At 36.5% G+C, this 20,460-nt stretch overlaps 1 protein-coding gene across 2 annotated transcripts in view; it reads left to right on the top strand.

The window, feature by feature from the left end:
* The window catches only part of LOC110830228 (uncharacterized), a 279,207-nt gene that overhangs the window by 154,201 nt on the left and 104,546 nt on the right, over positions 1 to 20,460 (top strand). For both annotated transcript variants that reach the window (XM_087355979.1, XM_087355980.1), the window contains one exon: positions 13,089 to 13,213. In XM_087355979.1, the coding sequence (XP_087212105.1) occupies positions 13,089 to 13,213 (125 nt within the window). The remainder of the gene's footprint in view (positions 1 to 13,088; positions 13,214 to 20,460) is intronic.

Here is a 20,460-nt window from a genome sequence, read left to right as displayed (position 1 = left end):
AGTACGTTCGTATCTTAATTTGATAAATCTCTTGAACCTAGGAACATTAATTAGGGCATTCCTTTGTTCATAGTTTGGAATATATATTAAACTGTGACTCGGAATTATACCACTGAACTTTCCTTGATAAATAATATTAGCTTACCTCGAACCCAGTTTTCTTCTTGAGTAGAAGCCCGTGTTTGATAATTACCTAATGTTGTCATGAGTAACAATATTTCCGTTACAATGAAATAATTATGTCACAAAGTGCACGAAAATAGATATTAAGTTTACTAGTATCTTTATATAAGCTCTCGATTTAAGGTAAAAGGTCAGCCATTTATTTTCAATGGCATTATTTTCAAATATTGAAACTGTTACACACCCAGGCGTGAAATTATTTTTGTTTTTATCTAAGCCACCGTTTGCCTATTACTACCTGATACACACAGGTCTATGACAATATAACTAGAAACTAAGCTCTCAAATTTGCTCTGTAGTTCAAGAATTATCATGAATTGGATTTGTGATACTTCCAAATTTCACAAGACGTGCGTCTACATTTTAATGTTCCAGAAATATCCAATTGATGATTACAATAAAAATATAATATTTTCTTCAAATTAATTTAAGTAAATAAATATAAAAACAACTGTATACAGGTATACACGGACGTAATTCAGCGAGTATGTGTTCACGCTGGAAAATGTTCACACCTATTGTCAATATTTAATGGTTATAATAGTCAGAGTTCCCATCTATCTTATTCCTTTGCCCTAAATATAAATGTTAGGGTCGTATACATTACATACTGGGCGTACTCACATGTCAGTTTGTCTTCGACACAGTTAGAAACTTTTCATATAATAAATAAAGTTTGAAAATTAGCATAATTTAAATAAATCAAGTTCATGTTCTCATGGGTTTATTGAACAATCAAAAACTGAACAATGTTTCTCATTTTTCCTCCACATTTCCATTAAGTAAGCTAATACATGGTTAACGCTCTGCTCTTGCGTGTAACCAGAAGGTAGGCTACTCATGAATTACAATTTTTGTACGAATATTACAGGCTTCTGGGATACTGCACTGTGTAGTCTAGTAGAAGTTGGCCGACGTTTCAGAGTAACTTACTGCCTTAGTCGTCGCTCATCGCCTTGATGACGGAGACAGTTAATATGTCTTAAACGTCGATTAACATCTTCGAGACTACACAGCGCAATATCGATTTTTGTAATCTGTTAAATCAAATGTTGGGATGCTGCATTTAAATATTATAAGATCTCCTCTTTACAAACCCTTAACTAGCATTATTCATGATTATTTTCTGATGTGCGTATACATGAACACTGTAATTGAAGCAATGTCTTCAAGTATTCTAAAGAAGTAAACTTGTTCAAAATTTTTCTCATCGAGTTCTTAAATTTGATTATCTTTTAAATTTCTGAGATTAAATTGTTTCATATTAAACTTTTATTTTGTCCAATGATTCACTAAAATCTCTGCAAACACAAGACAGTTTTTCAGTACCATAGTCACATCTTCTCAAAGATCTGTTGTCCGTTTTACTCGAATTCTATATTCCATTTCTTACAAATTTTTCAGACCCTTCGTGTCTGCCCATCCGATGAAGCCTCTCCGATATAAATATTTTACCCACATCAGGTTAAAAATTAAGACGAGACGATAATGCTCACTTCTGCATCCGTTAGTTCATTAAAAAATTTGCATTACAAGAGCGAAAATATATGTAAGCCTAGTTTATATTAAACAAATAACCGTGGGCTATATACACATACTATGTGTAACTAAAAATGCCTATGCATTTTTTGCAGCACTGTCTATGCGAAGAATGGAATTCTCGAAATACAATTTAATGGATTCTAATAAATTCTCTAATTTAATTGTTCCCGAAAATTCTAGGAATTTATATAATTCAGAAAAAATATATGCTTACGTATTACATACGGGATTAATTGTTCGAATTATGTAGTGAATTTTGAGAAACTTTTATTTCTCTATAATCAAGCTTGTTGCACAAAATGATGCAACAAAGGCAATAATGCTTCCGTGTTCTGAAATGAAGAGACAACGAGGCATAGCTTTGAAGGCGTGCAATGAACTTCCCGTTTATTCGCCAACTGCTGCTGGAACTGTGCCTGCTTTGAAATTTATGTAGTGTCCAATTAAGCTTAGTCCACATTACAATAGTTATGAATGTCGAATAAATATATGCTGATCCCAGTGGATGTGCGGTCTATTGAGAGTAAGCTTATAATTTTACAACGCTCCTGCATTGGATACGCTGCTTCGAATGCGCTCTGAGTACATGCATAATTTCTTAAAGTTTTTTTTTTATTTTCCCCCTCCCCCCACCTGTATTTGTTCGGTGAAACGAAGTAAAATCTGAAAGCAGTTAGGAAATTTTACAGGCAAGTACTAGAACCCAGGATCTCACTGGAAGAAATCATAACGTTACTTAGATCTTAGGATCTCAGCATCGACATGGCTTAAATGTACAGTCTTATCAGAAATATAACTGCACTGTGAAAGCTTCCGTATTTTTCTGTAAAATAACTCACGTCACAAAAGTACGAGAGTTATGTGAGTTTCTGTAATTTGTGACTACTCTCACGTTAGGTTAGGTTTGTTCAGTAAAAATATACTTGTTAAAATATTTTGACTAATAATATTAAAAAGGATGTTTGGTTCTGCATTATTTAGTCCCCGACAGGGTCAGAGGATTTTTCCTCTCGCCCTCTGTGTCTAGGCCGGCTCTGGGGCCACCCAGCCTCTTGTCCAGTGGGTACCGGGGTCCTTTCCCGGGGGTAAAGTGCGGCCGGGGCGTGATGCTGACCACTCACCCCATCTAGTGCCGAGGTCAAGAATGAGTAGGAGCTATACCTCTCTCCTCCCAAGTACAGTAAAACCTCTCTAACTTGGACACTTGCGGTTCCACGATAATGTGTCCAACTTACAGAGGTGTCCAGGATAGAGGGAAAGGGGAAAATCATCCATTCAAATTGTGGTGTAATGACAATGTGGTAATTGTAGAGTATTATGGAGCCCTTCCCAAAAAGGAAATTACTGATAAGAAAAATCAAAAGAGTAAATTAAATTTTTACAAATTTTGTTTTCACTAAATTAAACTTGCATGGATAAGCTCAAAGGGAAGGGCACCAATACTTTACGTTTACCGACAATGTAATTTATTTACTTACATAATCTAACTACTGTAATTTCTGTTAACACTGTTTAACTCAGTTGCAAGCACAGTACATTACAACCCCTCTATAATGCGGTTCGCTATACCACGGTTCCAGATATAACGCGGGTACCTCATGTATCCCATAGTGCAGCAAAAAAAAAAAAAAAAAATCATCAATTATCCTTCACACAGAACTCAAAATTATATTAAAATGCAAGCCAAATTAATTATTTATTACTTTTTCCATAAAAATCAATCGTAGCATAGTGAAATAAGTATGTATACTCTTAAATGGCGATAGTCTATCAATACTGTACATACCGTACAGTACGTCCTGTACTTGTACCGATTTTTCTGATGCACTCCCGTAATAACGCGGTTTCTCTATCACGCGAGTTTACCCTTGTCCCCCGCGACCCGCGTTATAGTGGGTTGTACTGTACTGACAAAGTTAAAACTGTACCAGCATTACGTACTGTAGTCCAGTGAAAGGTTCAATAAAAGAATAACTATACATTTTCACTGCTTTCCAATGATGTGTTCAATGTCTCACACCCTCAACCATAAGCTAATCCTCAGGTAGAAGGCATTCATCAGTAAGAAATTCAAAATAACAAAATACTAACTGTAAATGTTTCCCATAAAAGCATTGAAGCCAAGTGCATGAACCTGTCCAACTTACAACAAAAGGGGTGAACAAGTTCCAGGATAAAGGGGTGTCCAAGATATAGGGTGTTGTGGACATATAAAATTATAGGATATTCGCCGGTTCCAATTAAAAGTGTCCAATATAGAGGGGTGTCCAACTAGAGGGGTTTTACTGTAACTACATGGTGTATAGTGGTACAGCTTTACCTTTTTTTACTTTATTGCTTAGTAAGCTGATTCGTAGAGAGAGAATAATCTCACTTGCCGCTGCGGAGAGTTAAAGGGACAACCCAGAACCAGAAAAGAGAATGAGTGTGAGAAAGAGAGAGAGCTGAAACCTTGAAATATAAATAAAAAAACATTCCTAAATGGCAAAAGGTGAATGTATCTTGTAGATTTCCTTGAAAGGTGCAAAGACACTCCGTTTTTCTCTCTCAGTAGGGGGTTGTAAGGAAAAGCTTACTGAAAGGTCTGCAGAGAGGAAATTGCTTGGCAGTGAGTGCGTATAGCCAACTTCGAAATCCTTGGGCCTATAGAATCTGTTCTAATGCACGACACAACTATCACTGTTGTAGCCGTTTTGTGGGAAGTCCGCAGATAAAACGAGGTCACTGCCATTGGAGCGAATGGGTCTGCAGGGTACAGTACAGGGGCACGGTTCCTACAGACCTCTTTAGGAAAGAGTGTAAAACCTGTGAAGAGTTGGAAGTATTGCATCGCCACAGTCAATCTGAAGAAAAAACAGCGTTCCATTTTATGATTGCCGTATAGCTTACGCAGTTCCTAGTTTGGAAATTGAGTTTTTTTTATGGATCATATTAGTTTTCTTAGTACTCCACGCAAATATTTCATATCTTTACTGCTTTCTAGGTGAGATTTCAGGTTCTGACGGCGGTGGGTACAAAGACGTTATGTCTTATGGGATGTTGCGCCGTGTAATCACCAGAGCGATTGCTCTGATGATGTAAGCAGTCAAGTCTCTTTGAAACGTCCGTAAACTTCTACCAGATAACACCGCGCACCATCCTAAAAGACAGTCTTCTTCATAGCGTTTCCTAATTCCTGATTATTTATTGTAACGTAATAAGGAAAAGTGCACATCAAAGAAAGTCATAATTTAAACTTCTTACCTAGTATTTCTAGTATTTTAAGAAATTAAGGATATTTAGATGGGCAGTGATTGCAGTGCTTGTTAATAGGTGTAAGCTTAAATTACCTCTAAATGTATATCCAGGCAACGCGGTCTCCGGCTTGTGTTCGTGGGCCCCTCCGCAATGTGGACGGCTTCACGAGCCCCAAGCAGCGCGATCAACCGGAATTAGACGTGGGGTCTAGGGGCTTACCACTGCAGCTTTGACGGCATTTTAGTTTGCATTTGGTGCTGGTTTTGATTGAAAGAGTGCGACTACGGTCTTGATTTGCTGTCCTGTATTTGTGTTCGCTTCGTAGCGTTACAGCTAATGTCACCTTCACAGGAATAGCTTTTTTAATGTTTTGTCTGTTCTCATTACTTCGGAACCAACTAAATTAATAGACTTGTCATCAGTGACTGAAGGAGACATTCTGCAGTAATTCTTGAAATATGAGTTGTGTGATCTTAAGACACTTAAAAGATCAGTTCCACTACATTAATTTCTACTTTTGAAAATTGATACCATCCAGCAGTGACTGATTTTTTCATCGTCTTCTTTGTGGCCAACAAATCGAGCATTCGCGAATATAAGATCTTCGTCATTCATTTTGTAACAGGAGCAGAGCGAACGCAATTAACCGGAGTGTGTGAAGCCACAGACAGCTACAACCACCCTGAGCGTCTGCAAGCCAGAGTCAGAGAACGTGTTGTTGGCAAGACCTAAGTCGTTAGGTGAAAAACATAACATTAGTCTTACATTAGACCGCAGGTTGTGAATATTCTTAATAGGAATAAAGTGTTTGAGCTACATAATATGTTCTAAAATTTGCTCTTAAAGAAAAGACGAGTGTGAATTAGTTTAGACACACTATACAGTGGTCTGAGGATCGCTATAATTATCTTATTTTTATTTTTTATTCTTAGTTTCGTTATAAAATGCGTGTACTAGCATCATTGCCTTTGTGAATGGACAGGGCCTTCATTATTCTTAACCGCTCTCTATTATTTATTACTGGTTTCTTGTGCGGTCTGGAATTCGTTAGCTGCAGATGAAATTCTGCCCTTGTACCTCAGCACTGCGCTAGAGCGTATTACTTGGAATGCAATTAAAGCATAGTTGAATAGATTCCAACACATCCGTGTTCAGCGAGATTAAATAATAAGACGTCGTCTTGTTGATGCTTTAAATATTTCGAAAATACAGTGGAACAACGTGTACCGCATAATATCAATATAGGCCCGTGTTTTGTATTGCATTTAAAGCACTGTGATCAGAGAACACTGAAATGTTTGTTGCCGGTGACGTGTTCCATGATTCAAAGTCTATCTGCAAAAACAAGTAGATAGGTTTGTGAGACTTCTATGATGATGTATAGGTACGTCTTGAAATGAGGAACTCATTCCAAGTATTAATGATGCCTAATTTGAGATCACACATGACTCTTTGCGTGAAAGAACAATTTTGATAAAAATGTAGATATCTGAAAATTAATCTCTGTTTGATAATAAGCACTCGTTCTTAAAGATTCTACTGCCTCAGAAAATGCATTTTTCAGTTTAAAATCAGAAGCAGTAAAATGCGGGTTCCAGCGCAAAGGAAAAAACAGACCATGAAGCCCACTTCAATCTACAAGTAAAGTTAAAAAATGCAGGGTCCCAGTACGCAAATATTTGTAAAACTGAGCTAAAAATTATAACAGACTCAGAGAACAATGCCGTGGGATAAGTTTGATTCAAAGTTTTGTAGTTGTTCAACAGTTTTTGTGTAAGACGTAGAAGGACATTTGAAGTGTTAAATTGTGTTGGATATGTAGCAATGAATCTTCTAAAGAACATAAGAAATTTATTAAATTTCCAAATGTTGTTCCTGTTTTTATTTATAATTTTTACGGTCATGATACTCACTTATTCGTAAAATAATTCAAATATAATGATAAAAGAATTGATTTAATTTCAAATAATGAAGAAATATTTATTAGTTTTACAAAATATGAAAGTAGTATAATATAAAAATACGATTTTCAGACTCTTTCACTCTTTCAAATTGTCGGCATCCAGTTTCCATAAATTACACTGGTCCATAAAAGTGGTCTGCAACCTCCCCCCCCCCCAATTGGGTATGATGGTCCTTTTTTTTTCTTGTCAATAAATGTGAGCTGGAACTCGTGTTTTAAATCTACTATTAGCTATAACAGACAGATCACTACAACTACAAAATTTAAACATTTATGGTGATGTATACATGGCTACGTCGAAGTTAATACTAGACAATGTAATTTCTTAAAACGTTGTAAACATGGTGACAATGCAAAACTACTAATTTATATCCGAAAACATCTGTCAGAAAGGTTTTGATAATATGAATCTAAACTAACTTTGAGCATTAATTCTGACATGCTCATTGCAGGTCTGGACGTAAACATTTTGCATCACATCACGATGCAGAAATAGGAAGAGTAATGGGAAAGGGAAAATAATATTGCCAATATGAGGAAAATACTTTTATCTGGTAATGGGTTTAGAGTGGGAATAATAAGTTTTTTCGCCTTTGTGTTTTTGTTTGGTTTGTCAACCGTAATGTTAGAATATGATATTTTATTAATGGATTCCAAGTACATGTTTCTTCATCTAATGTTTTCCATAGTGCATTTGTTGTACTTGTAACAAAAATGTGAGCCTATCATATTCTAATAATTATTCCAAATTAAATTTTTGTCAAATAATTTTCATATTTCAAACTGTGTAACGGGTAATGAAGTTGTTATAATTATTTTGAATAAGATAAACATTAGAAAAATATACATATTATAAAATGTTTGGTATCGTCCTGCTATCCCAAGAGCCCCAAGACCCTACATTTACTCCTTGCTTTGTGGAAAGCAAAGCGGTGGTTCTACCCTCTTTGTCCTAACCTAACCCCCACCCTAAACTAACTTCAAGCCACTGCACATTATTGTTTACTCTGTTATCTTTTAACACAGACACCGCAGCTATGATTTCACAACTCGTGTCTCAAATAACCCCATTGCAGAAGACTTGTAAGAAGGTGATACAACTCATAATTTGTTTCCTAATTAGCTAAGAGGGTAAGACCGCTCCAATTAATGGTTCTCTGATGGTTTGTGATCATTTTTGGTTTATTGAACGAACATCGTGTTGGATATTTTCCATTTTCCGGGGTGTATTTGAGAAATACCCTCCGAATGGTTTTATGTTTGATCCCGACTGTTTCCACAACAACAACAATAATAATAAAGTTAATATCACGACATTCACCTGAATATGGGAGTTAGAATAACTCCCGAAACGTCGCGTATATTAAATATACCTCAGAAATAAACAATGTCCAACATAATTTTTCTAAATATACGCTCCGATTACTTGCGCCTGAAGCTAATATGTTGTGAAGTGAGTGTTTAATGATGACAATAATATTTTGTTCTTTTTATCAAAATACAACTTCCTTTTATGACAATTTTAACTGAGAGCTGACAGAACTATTGGAACGAGTCAGGGAAGGAGAGAGGGTGTTTCAGAAAGATAAGTTAATCTCTGACCGCCTTCCAGTTAACGGAACATTGTAATTATAATTTGAGATTTCCTTGGCGGTGTGTCCGAGTAGGGCTGTCTTCTGGGTTTTAACGCCGTGTAGTCTGGTAGAAGTCATCATCACCCTGATAATAGAGGCGGCAAGGACCTCTGAGTACATATTTTTCCCTCATTGAAACATTTTGATTTTCTACTGCATACCCAGATTTTCAACCATTTTACCACATAGCCTTGTACATAATTTTGTCATTCTTTCTGATAGGATATGAGCATGTAGGATATCTTCTGTTTTCCTTTTTATGTTCAGCCTATGTTTATTTTGCCTAATAAATTAATATTATTGGCAAAAGCCGGACGCTGTTGTGTATTATTAAGTTTGAATCACTCCAGATTTTGACTTAGGTTAAAATTAACTTTGAAAGGTAATGGCGATACTGAAACGTAATTAATTTTGTTAGCCAACATTAAGCTCAATTATGAACAAGTTGCTTGTTCCCTAATCATTTATCATACTTTGTTTGTGTTCATCATTGAGCTGAATAACAACAGTTATTTCCATATCATATCATTCTCCTTATTTTATCATGAACCTTATTTCTGGTCGTTGTTGTTGCTTCTAGATACATTTTTGAAGTTTTGGGCTGTGCCAAATGACTTCAAGTGAGATTCCAAGTAGTGAGTAAAATGCCACTGGAGCAAGTTTTTTCTAACAGCTTCTTAGTTTTCTCTGACAATGGTCATTCCACTATTGCTCCAGTCATCTGTCACAACCCCATGAGTTGTATTGTATATCCTTGGAGAAGCAGCAAATAATCATTTCCTCGGTCGTGTGTTAAGGGTTTCATGGCACTTAGCTGGTCTTGCGGTAAAGGTAGTTTATTGCGGTATTCACTTCATGAAACTGCAGGAAATCACTGAACTGCAATCACAGAATGACAGGTGAAAAAAGAGGACAGAGACATATCTTTGGTGTTCGGAAAGAAGGGCTTAAATCAAAGGTAATTTGCACTGACGTAAACCCTTCTCACCGACCACCGAAGTTGTATGAATAGCACATAAATTTCTTTTTAACACAGTCCCACATGTGCTGTACGGGTCTCGAACTGTAATGACAGACTTTTTAAAATGCCTCCCAACGACACAACTACCTCGGAACTTAATCTATTCTCAACGTGAATGACGTCACTCAGTCGCCTTCTAACGCGTTAACGTGTGATATTAGAAACAGCAGTGACCGGAAACTCATAGCTAACGTGCCCTCAAAAGAGCGAGTGTATCAAGTGTAGACAGGAAGACGAGAAAACATCGCCCTGAACCGCTTCGAAGGCAGGAAGAAAATTGCATTTCTTGAGTCGCTGTTGTTGTTAAACCACTTTAAAATACCACAGACACAAACTAACCCATGGAGCAGAGTCAGTTTAGTGAAGATACTGTCGGGTATGGAACCCAAAGTTTCACAAGGGCCGTGCACCGGATCCCATCGGATCTTTTTTAACGGCCTTGTTATATTCCGTACAAACTTCGGGGTATGTAACTGGATTAGTTCCATCCTTTTCCTATCTTAATATGTATGGAATTATAATTTCTCCCTCGCGTGCTGCATGATCAACCAATCACAATTTTTATAATCTGATCAGCCTAGTAATACTTGGTAAATAATACAAACAATGAAGGTCCTTTTTTGCAGTTTTCCATAGCCTCCTCTTTAATTCTTACTTAGTTCCATATAAGAATCCGTAGCGTGTCATATTTTCTTAAAAAGCGCCAAAGCATCATGTGAAGTCAGTCCATGTGTAGCCGATGAAGTCAAAATATGCAGTTTCTAAAAAGAGGGACCCGTCAGATGGCTTCACTTTTCCAACGATACACATGAGCCTTACCTCTATATATATTTTCTGTGTGTCAGAATCGATAAATTAGCCGCCATAAATTTTACTTACGATTTGCATAGTATATTACTCACAACTTACATCGTCCGCATATATAGGTGAGATTTTAGGTTTTCACGGCTGTTTTCTGGGATGTTGCGCAATGTAGTCTGGTAGAAATTTACGGACATTTCAGAGGTCCTGCCCCCGTCTTCATAGCGATGAGTAGCCCTGATAATGATGAACCTCTATCAGACTGTACGGCACAACATCCCACAGGACAGTTTTTTTCATATGCATATTTGTTATTTGAAGAACAATTTTGAATCTTAATAAGTTATTTGACAGAGCAAAACATGCTATAGATTCAGTCACAGAACTGAGTTTCAGGTAAAAAATATGCGAGGAAAACATATAGGTCTACATCAAGATATAGGCATCAAGTGGATAGTGTAACAAATAATAAATGAGGTCACCATGTGTTAAGGAATGAATAAAAGTTATTAATAAAGACGTTCTATGAATTATAGTTTACATATGGACATTAAATATCACAGTACTACTAAAAAGGCTACATTGAGACATTGACAGGATCTTACCCTTTATTTAGATGCATTTTATTCATATTTTAAGTGGTTATTTGTTTTTAAATCATAAATAACATACAGCTCTGCCAAGAATTAAAAATAATTATCTGCCGTCGATCCTATTTATTAAAATATCAGTTTCTTAAATTCATAGTGTACTTATTTTGAACAAATCTTCATATTCTTTACTTTTTCGCTGTAGCCGAAATATTAGACAAACTTCTTAACAGTTTATGTTAAAGTATCTTTTTGTATGTTATTTTCACTTTTACTCGAAATCACCATATTATACAGATGCATCTACAGTATTGGCAGGTCTGCTAATTTAAAGGTACAACCATTTTTACGTACCTCGAGGAAATACAATTTAAAACTAAATTTCCATATTTTCCCGGTAAAATATTATTTCGAATGTGACGTAAAGACACGTCCATCTCAGAAACCTCTGTCAATGTAAGATAAGACAGGAAAACAGATTGACATAGAAATACAGCCATTTTTCTTGCGGTATTCAAACCCTTGGCTACAACATGTATGCGGAGTAACAGACTTGAACCTAGTTGTCATTGAGTAAAATTGAAGTTTGTTGTTTAAAAGTGAATCTATCCATAGAAAGACACTCTTTATGGCCACTGAAAACATTTAGGCACATTTACACTGCCACGCCATTTTATAGCATGGCAAATTACATTTTAACGCATCATAGTTACGTTATAGCAACACCCACTGCTGCTTCTAATCCAAATCCCACAGTCAGACATCTGCACATCCTTGCCAGTGGTTATGTTCTTATTATTTTTATTCTTTAAAAAAGATCCCCTGATCTCTATTTCATCTTACCGGATTTTGTAACGTGGCCGATTCGTTATCCCCTTCCCAAAATACTGGGCAGCACAGGTCGCCTCAGAAGCAGACGCCCCTCCAAGTCCACAAGTAGAAAAATAGACTGCGGTAAACAGAAATCAAGCCACTGGCGTTCGTTAAAACATTCAGTTCGAACATACCACGTGTTAGATCGGTATAACACGTAGCCGGCAACCGGAGCAATAATCCGGTCTTCCGTAAGACTATAACGCCGCGTTCTTCACGCGCTCACTCAGTTCTCTTCTGATTTACGCTTCTGACTGAACTCGCTTCGGAGCCACTTCCGTCTTCCCGCCATTTATCGTCCGTCTGGGGAGCAGGGGAGGGGATGGACTAAGTACGTCTTAATTAAACCACGAAACTTAAATGAGTTTCGTTTTGTAAATTCCACTTCCATTACAAATAATTTAGTTGTAATTACTTTTCTAAGGTTATCACTCAATGGAAATAGTTGCTTTTGTGCAGAAGTCAGACAGTAGTCCTTTTTCCATGGGTGATTCAATCATTCTTATGTCTTATTTCTTCGATCTCGTAGGTTTAGCAATTACGTCACTGTTCACATTTTCCGGATGCATATACATCAGATATCATATCATCTTTTGCCTTTTTAGTATTCGTTGTAGAAAAATAAAACTTTTCACAAGAAGTCGAGTCCACTAACAGAATGAAAGCGACGTTTATGTCAGTGAAGCAGACTCCAGCTTTGACGATCATCACTGAATCCCGCTGATGACGAGCTCTGGGTCTGTCGCATGGAAGACTACATTGAGAGTCAGTTGTTGGTTTTCTTTTAATTAGGCATCGCACTGACAGATGCTTAGATTTCTTAAGCTCACCAGTTTAGAATTATTAATCTTTACATGACAATAAAGAAAAACGCGCACCGTGAAAACACACGTCTCAACGGATGCACACAAATTTTAGCCTAAGTCTCACGAATTTCGAAAATAATATTGCATTAAAACTATTATTATTAGCGTGTTTATTAATGAAATAAAATATTTAATAATGTATTCATTGATCGAGACATGAATTCTTAAATCGCTTCGACCAAATAATAGGGGTTCAATTACAGTAATGGACCGACGGATTACAAATTAGTTTATATTAAGAAATATTGCAGTTTTACGAGCGTCTTTTTTCCTTGTCTGTTGGATCGGCGACTATTCATGTCCTTAGGCCGCTGTTTTGAATGCAGATCCACCATATTCAACTCGCTTTAACGCACGTCTCTGTGTGTGTCTTTTCAGTGCACAATTTCCATGCCCGACCAGCTCCTGAAAGCGTTTCGACCGCCGGAAGACTGTTCTATGTGCCAAGAAATAAAGCAAGTGGAAAAGGTGGCCAATATATCACCAAACCAGTTCGAGGATGTGTAAGTATCATTCATGTGTGTTATTTTACTTTATAGCACGGAATATCTTGGGGCCTTATTAGTTCCATTTACCAGATATTAATCTTGCCGTAGACATTTTTGTAATACTGTCAGTGACGGAGCATTTGTTGTGTTAACCCGGCTAACATTTTGGAAAACGGAAAATAAACAGCCTTGTATACTACTTTCGTACTCCATACACTGGAACACAGCAGAACCGATCACATGAACTGCATTAATAACCAGAAAAGTGTGATTATGTTTGCTTTGTTAACTCTTGCTGTGAGCTTAAGTCTCAAGTAGTTGACTAATATCGTGTGGATGGGTGGCTGGTGGTACCTAACGATGCATTTTATTTGATCGGTTCTGCTGTGTTCTAGTGCACAAGTAACGTTGAACCACGAAAGTAAGACAGCCTACTTTTTTTTTTCAGCGTTAGCTGGGTTAACACGGTTAACATCAATGCTCGTCCGTACTAGTGTAATTGTAGCTGAAGTTTGAATGGGTAATCATGGAATGACAGACAGTGACAGTAAGTTTCACAAATGCGCCCAACCGAGTCAGTTTTCATTCTACAAATTCTCTCATTCCTCTTTCTCCCCCCTCAGCGCTATGCTTTAGCTTTCGTCACCATTAATATTAGAGTCAACGCTAATTTCCATCACCAGCTACACTTATTCCCTGCACTATCGATAATACATTTTAAAGAAATTCCATTTCCATTTACTTTTCTCGTTAAAATGATTACTAGTTTCTATCAGTGTACGATGACTGGCAAGAGACTGGTCTTTTAATATTACGGACCACAGCCCCATAAAGGACAAACGTCAGTCAGATGGCTGTAACAGCAGAAGAAAAGTAAAATGCACCTGTTATATTAAACTCATTTGCTTTCCATACGAATAGTGCAGTTCTGTTTACAAACCACGTGGCATATCCCATTTTGGGTCGCGTAAGGGGCACGAACAGACCCATGAACCCTGCTCAGCATGGAAGTGGCCGAGAGGCATGGTAATTCAAGGGAGAAGACACGAGAGCTGAAATGAAAGGGAAAGGAAAATACGGATTTAATCTGCAAGACAAAGACACCCAAAATAGGAGGAATAGACAATACAGAAACCAAGAGAAGTATAAAAGGAGTTAGTAATAGAATGAGAAAGAAATACTCTCTGTGGTATCAGAGATGGACTGGCTTGGAATTTCTTTGACTTGCTGACCCATTACGCTTTTACGAGTTGAGATCTGACGAGGATAATAATTCCTTGCAACCTGTTACAACTTCAGTTTGAGATCTGTACATATCCATTAACATCATTCCACTATTTGAACATTTTTTAGATGTATTTTAACGGCATGCACGTAAAAAGATTAGGTTCTTAATATGTGAAAGTTAATTTAAATAAAAATTTGTAAATGTTAAATTTATGAAGGAATATCAAAGTATTACATTACAAAATAAATGTAGAAACGCTGCTGCAGTTTGGGGTGTACAGTTTTCGAACGTTTACAACATTCGTTAAATATTCTTTGTACTAAAAAAAATTTTCAAATAGAAGTTAAAGATCGTATAATAGCCGACATTTCTTGTACGAATATCTAATTTTGAGAGTTATGATAAATATTGACATGAGCATTGCGTAAATTGGACCGATAATAACACATTTTTTGAATCACAACTTTTACAAGATTCACTAAAAATATTTTCGTGCAGACGTCCGAAGTGTATTAGGCCCCACTATTCACTTTAAGAAAATAATTCAATCAAGTAGTTTTATTAAGGCGACTCAAGTTGACGAGATACGTTAACTCTTTAAAATCTAGTGGTAAAAATATGTGCCGCCATCTTTAACAATCAGGAACTTTTCATTTTATTTATGGACTGTAATGTAGGTTTCTTTTTATTCAGAGACTAAACAGCGATGATTTGCCTAAGCAGCATTGACTAACTGATGTTTGCAATGGTGTTAAGCGGTGTTTTCTTTGCTGTAAGAGACACACGGTTAAATATTATTTAAACTTCGTTTTCTACAGGTTAACTACATATAAGCCTAACATAACAAAACTAACCTTACTTCAAAATATGTATTTAAGTTCGTATGTAATTTAGTTTATCCCTCAGCGACTGTTCCTACACAATGATAACTCGAGTACATTCTCGTAAGGATATTGCCAAGGCTCAAACATTTACAGGCATAAGAGCTTAGATAAATCATAACAACACATATTTAATCAATTATAGAATCTACGTGAACAGTGTCTGTATTGAGGACACATATCGCTACACTGTTCTCATTTTTTCATGTAAATGACTAATTTCCTTTAATAAATAATTTTGTAAATTGTTAGGATTCTTAATAAGCATAATTATTATTAGGAGAGTGATATTTGTTATCTCCACGAAACATTTTTTTGGAGACATCAGTGTGTTGTTTTAAAAGTTTTAGGATGCAAAAAATTGTTGTCGTGGTCTGTTTCAGGGTACAATAACCCCGTTCAGTTAGAGATACGGATGAAAAGTCCAAAAATATCAACCAGAATGCAGTGTCAGTCGTAGACATACTTCGAGCATAAAAGATTTAGAAATAATTAACTTTCATTTAAATTTAGGCTAAACCCAAATATTTACTTGCTTTTGGGATAACTTTCTCCAAAATCCTTTAATTTGACGTGTTAAATTCTTACCCGGCTAACATTTTATTTCGCTCAATAATATACCACTTTAATATTATGTTCATCTAGGCCCATTTTTTTCAGTATCTAGAGATATGTTTTACTATAGCCGATAACAGCTTACACGTCATAACGATACTCAGTAATGGACTGAGTATTATACTTTTGTATTGTAAATCGCCTCTAAAGACTTGCACACAGGAAATACAGTCGATAGGGCCTAAGAGTTGGCGAACCAGGAAATTGCCTCACTGCCAATATTGTCATCCAAAGCGAGAATACGAAAGTGCGACAATGGAACAGGCGAGATAAAATAAGTGCAAGATGAATTGTGAGGAGATATATTGTAAAACGGAATATGAGATAGGGAAGAAGCCTTATAGAATGTTAGGAGACAGAAATATATACAAGAGTTGGAGAGAGGGAAAAAAGAAAAAAGAAATGGGATTGGAGCAGGTTGAACCCACAGACACCATTCCAGTTCCTACGTAGAACTTGGAAGCAAGCCGGAATTGTGATGCTCATTTAGTATGCCAGTCCACATGCTGGAACTTACTCTGCGTGTGACCTATCTAGGTCTCGCATCTTTAACCCCAAACGTTTTTATTTTACACCTTTTTAACGCTTCCCACCTCTAGAACCCAAAAACGTTAATGTTCTTCAATATATACGACAGTTTACCCTAGATTTAAGGGAGTGTAATTTTAATATGAGATTCTTCTCATGTTTAAAATAAATCACTGTGTATTAAAGTGACTCGAAACTGCAAATGAATAATGAATATTCTCAAAGACAGACACGTATGGTCTCAGTACGTGGTTTCGTGGAAATATTTCAGTTACATGAAGCTGGTCGAGAGTAACATTTTACAGGAAGGGTACACAACCAAAGTCAGTGTTTTACATTTATGTTTTGTGCATATTCTGCAGAAATATTTATAAATATGTACGTTCGACATTTGGATATTTCTCGATATGAAAAGTAATTTCGTGTACAACATACATTTTATATATGGGAATGAGTAGCTCTAATAATTTTAGTCTAAAACATTTAGTTTTTAAATAATTAAAAAAACAAATTTAATATATGATAAGGGATCTAAGAATATTCAGTGACCTTTGACTTAGGTCCAAGGATTTTACATGATATAATTCTAGTAGACATAATACACTGATGCATACGAAAAATTTCTTCCTGTTGTGAATTCGGTAATGGACCTTCGGGTTCCGAAAACAGAAAAGCATGGCATTTTTTTAATTAGATAAGCGACTACTTTCTCCTTACCCTGTCATCTATAGGCTTAAGTGCACTAAAGACACTTATCATTGTGGATGCAATAAACAAGACTGACAGGCCTACTTCCTAATTAATAACCACTCGTCTTCTGTTACTGAACATTTCTTTCAGTGACAAAAGAATTGTATATGAAGATCTAAGATTGATTAATTTCTATTAGGAAACAAATTAGAACTTAGTTGTAAGTACGAACCTTCGACAACACTGTAATTCTTAGTTAAGAATCTGTTCCCGGAAGTTAGAAACCGAAACTCGTCTGAGTAATAGTTCTGAGTTTAGTCCGTACGTCAAAGAAACACAACATGTCACCATTACAAAAATTAAATGCTTTCTGACCATCTTTAAGCGCTGTTTAAGGAAAATAAATTATTTTTGGTCTGAGACTCACACACCACATAAAACTACAAAATGTTTCGTTTTGATTGTTAATGCAGGCTGGACAAGTGATTACCATTGGGCTTTAAAGACTTAAGAAAGTATCCCGAATTTTAGCCAAATCTACAGAGTGGGTGGGAAGTAAGTAGGCATTAAATAATCGCTATGCATTGGAAATATGGAAGTTATAACCATTTATCAATGCCTACTTACTTCCCACACACTCTGTACATGGACGTATACATGTAACAGTAGAAATAACAAATATTACTAATTTTAGTTTTTCGGACAATTCGTTCGTCATTATGCTTCGTCAAACAACCGCTCCGTAATGACGAATAGAAAAGTAAAAAAAAATTGAAATACGTAATTCAACAACGTCGTCAATAACATTTAGAGATGAGCACACATATATTCGTTTCCTGTTCTTTCTGTCCCCAGCACTGCGGATTTCGACACTTGCGCTAACCATTATTCATGGTTTTTCGCTTGCTACTACCATGTCAATACATGCCCACTCAACTCTCGCCATCTATAACGGATTTGTCTTTGCTGAAAGTCACTGAACCGAGGCGCGTATCATCAAAGTGCCTTTCTACAGTAATCTGTACAATAAAACGTATTTAAATAGCTGCTAGTGATCCTAGTCTGATCGCTAATGTGCTTTCGCATTTGTGATTCACCTGAAGGGTTAACGAGAGAGTAACTGGGGTTAATATTACCTACTCACACCATCCCATCTAAATTCCGTCATAAAAGCAGACCAACGTCACCATTGAACTTATCATCAGTCAGACAATATTATATTATATTATATTATAACTTGCGATACTCGTTATATTTTGGAGAGACAGAATTTCAAATTGTACTATTAGTCGGCCTACACAAAGTTTTAATATGGCGTGTGAAAGAATTCGGGGCACTTGCATTCATGTCCCATCATCGTCGGCTGTCCCTGAGTTCTGTCTGAACACTCTGTCCCTTGTAAGACGTAAAGTCATATGTACATCAGAAAATTTTCTTTCAGGGATTAGCCCAGTAAAAGTGTGTAATTGAAGAATAATTTTTAAATGGATTCCCCCATCTTTATTTTATTCGGGCTTTACAAATTTCTGTCTTTCGCGGAAACATAAGGCCAAGGTAAAATCCAACTTTACCGGAAAAGAGATTGCTCCTTGCGAGAAACATTTACGAATCAGCGGTATTCTGTTACTAAATTCGTTCTGAGATATGAGGTTTGTGAGATCAGTATCGAGACACTGAAGAGAAGATAAGGTAGAATAAATATATTTTAAGCAAACGTTAAGTACGTGGAATTGAGAAAAAAAGTTTGTGTTACGGAAACTTTACTAAAATAGTTGATGAAAGAATTTCAGAACGGTTCTAGCACTATATACCAAGAAGAAATGGTGAATCTGGTAGACATAGGAAGGTGATTTAGGTATCCATTCAAAAATTATGTTTGCTGGTGGCGGAAGCGGTCTTGTTGGCTGATCCACGACGTGGAAGGTCTTTATTTTGGAGTCAAAATTAAAGTACCACTGCGGGAACTGTAACGTATTGTAAATACAACACTTCGCCATTACGAAGAGCAGCCTGTCAGCGCTGTTTAAGGAAGTATTTGCTGCTTTTACTGAGAACCATACGAAATACAAAAAGTGCAAACTTAAAGATTGGTAAGCAGGCGGGATAGATACTTACCACTACGCTTTAAAGTGTTAACAGTTTGTTGTATGAAACCCTTTTGCCTGTTTATACATCGAAGCCGCTTCTGTTGGTTTTCTTCATAGAAAGTTAGTAGTAAGAGCACTTAATTTAAACGATGAGTTGATTGTGCATGAAATAATATAGACTCAGCGCACTAGTATCATCCATAACGGTAACGACTGATCTCCATCCAGTTTATTACTTCAAAGCTTTCGTAACCAGTGAAATATCGGTAGGGATGAGAGTAAAGTGAGTTAATTTTATCGTATTATGCACAGCAAAGGCAGTTTCTTTGTTACTATGTAACACTGTAATAGACAGTCATGTCTACGATGTAACTTGGGTTTGAAAGGCTGGCGCCTGCAAAATCTACAGGAGCGTTTGTGGAAAATATTTCACCTTTCAGATTATTTCAACGAATAATGGAGTCTGAAAGAAACCACGACTTTTCGGAAACAGGGCCAGTTTCCGAAACGTCGTGGTTTATTTATTTTAAACAAGGACGATGGGAAAAGCCCAGATAATGATTAATTTTAAGTGTAGGGTTCGAAATGACCGACTGAAATGTCCATGCGTTATGTCAGTGCAAACCGGCTTGATATAATTTAAGTTTTATAGTGAGTATTTATCTTTGTTATCAGGGTGTAATTATTTTTATTTAGTGTTCTGTCTGACGACAGGTCCATATGAACAGGATCCTTCCATCCTTTTCTCGGACTGGGACGTGTTCATATACGTTCTTGGTAAATGATCCAGAAGTGGTTTGCCATTGCCTTCTGTGTGTGAATGGAGTAATTGTTGGCATGCCACGGAGAAACCGGGGAAGCCCCCGGAGGAAAACTCCGTGTTGCCTAGACCACGGCCTTGCTCAAAACAAGTTATAAATTAAAACTAAAAGTACCGGAGAGAGATGTCACACTCTTCCGTGTTGAAAGAAATGGTAAAAAAAATCGTGATACGAGGACGTTATTGCTGCTACCAAAAAAGATAGATTTACGCTTCTAAATACATAATTGAGCGATGGACAGTTGAAGAAATTCATGTGGGCTACTTATAGACACTGATGAATCCGCCTCAGACAGATAGATATGAAATTAAGTGAACTGTTTCTTCATATGACAATCGTTATAAGTTCATAGAAAGGCGTACTTTGTATTTAACCTATAAAACTAAAACGTATAAATAATATTCATTTCGCA

Source organism: Zootermopsis nevadensis, unplaced genomic scaffold (assembly GCF_977971745.1).
Source record: "Zootermopsis nevadensis isolate Lab colony 2312 unplaced genomic scaffold, Znev_1.0 Znev_ptg000025l, whole genome shotgun sequence".
Taxonomy (NCBI): Eukaryota; Metazoa; Arthropoda; class Insecta; order Blattodea; family Termopsidae; genus Zootermopsis; species Zootermopsis nevadensis.
The sequence above is the reverse complement of the archived record's forward strand: the minus strand, read 5'-3'. Positions and strand labels throughout refer to the sequence as shown.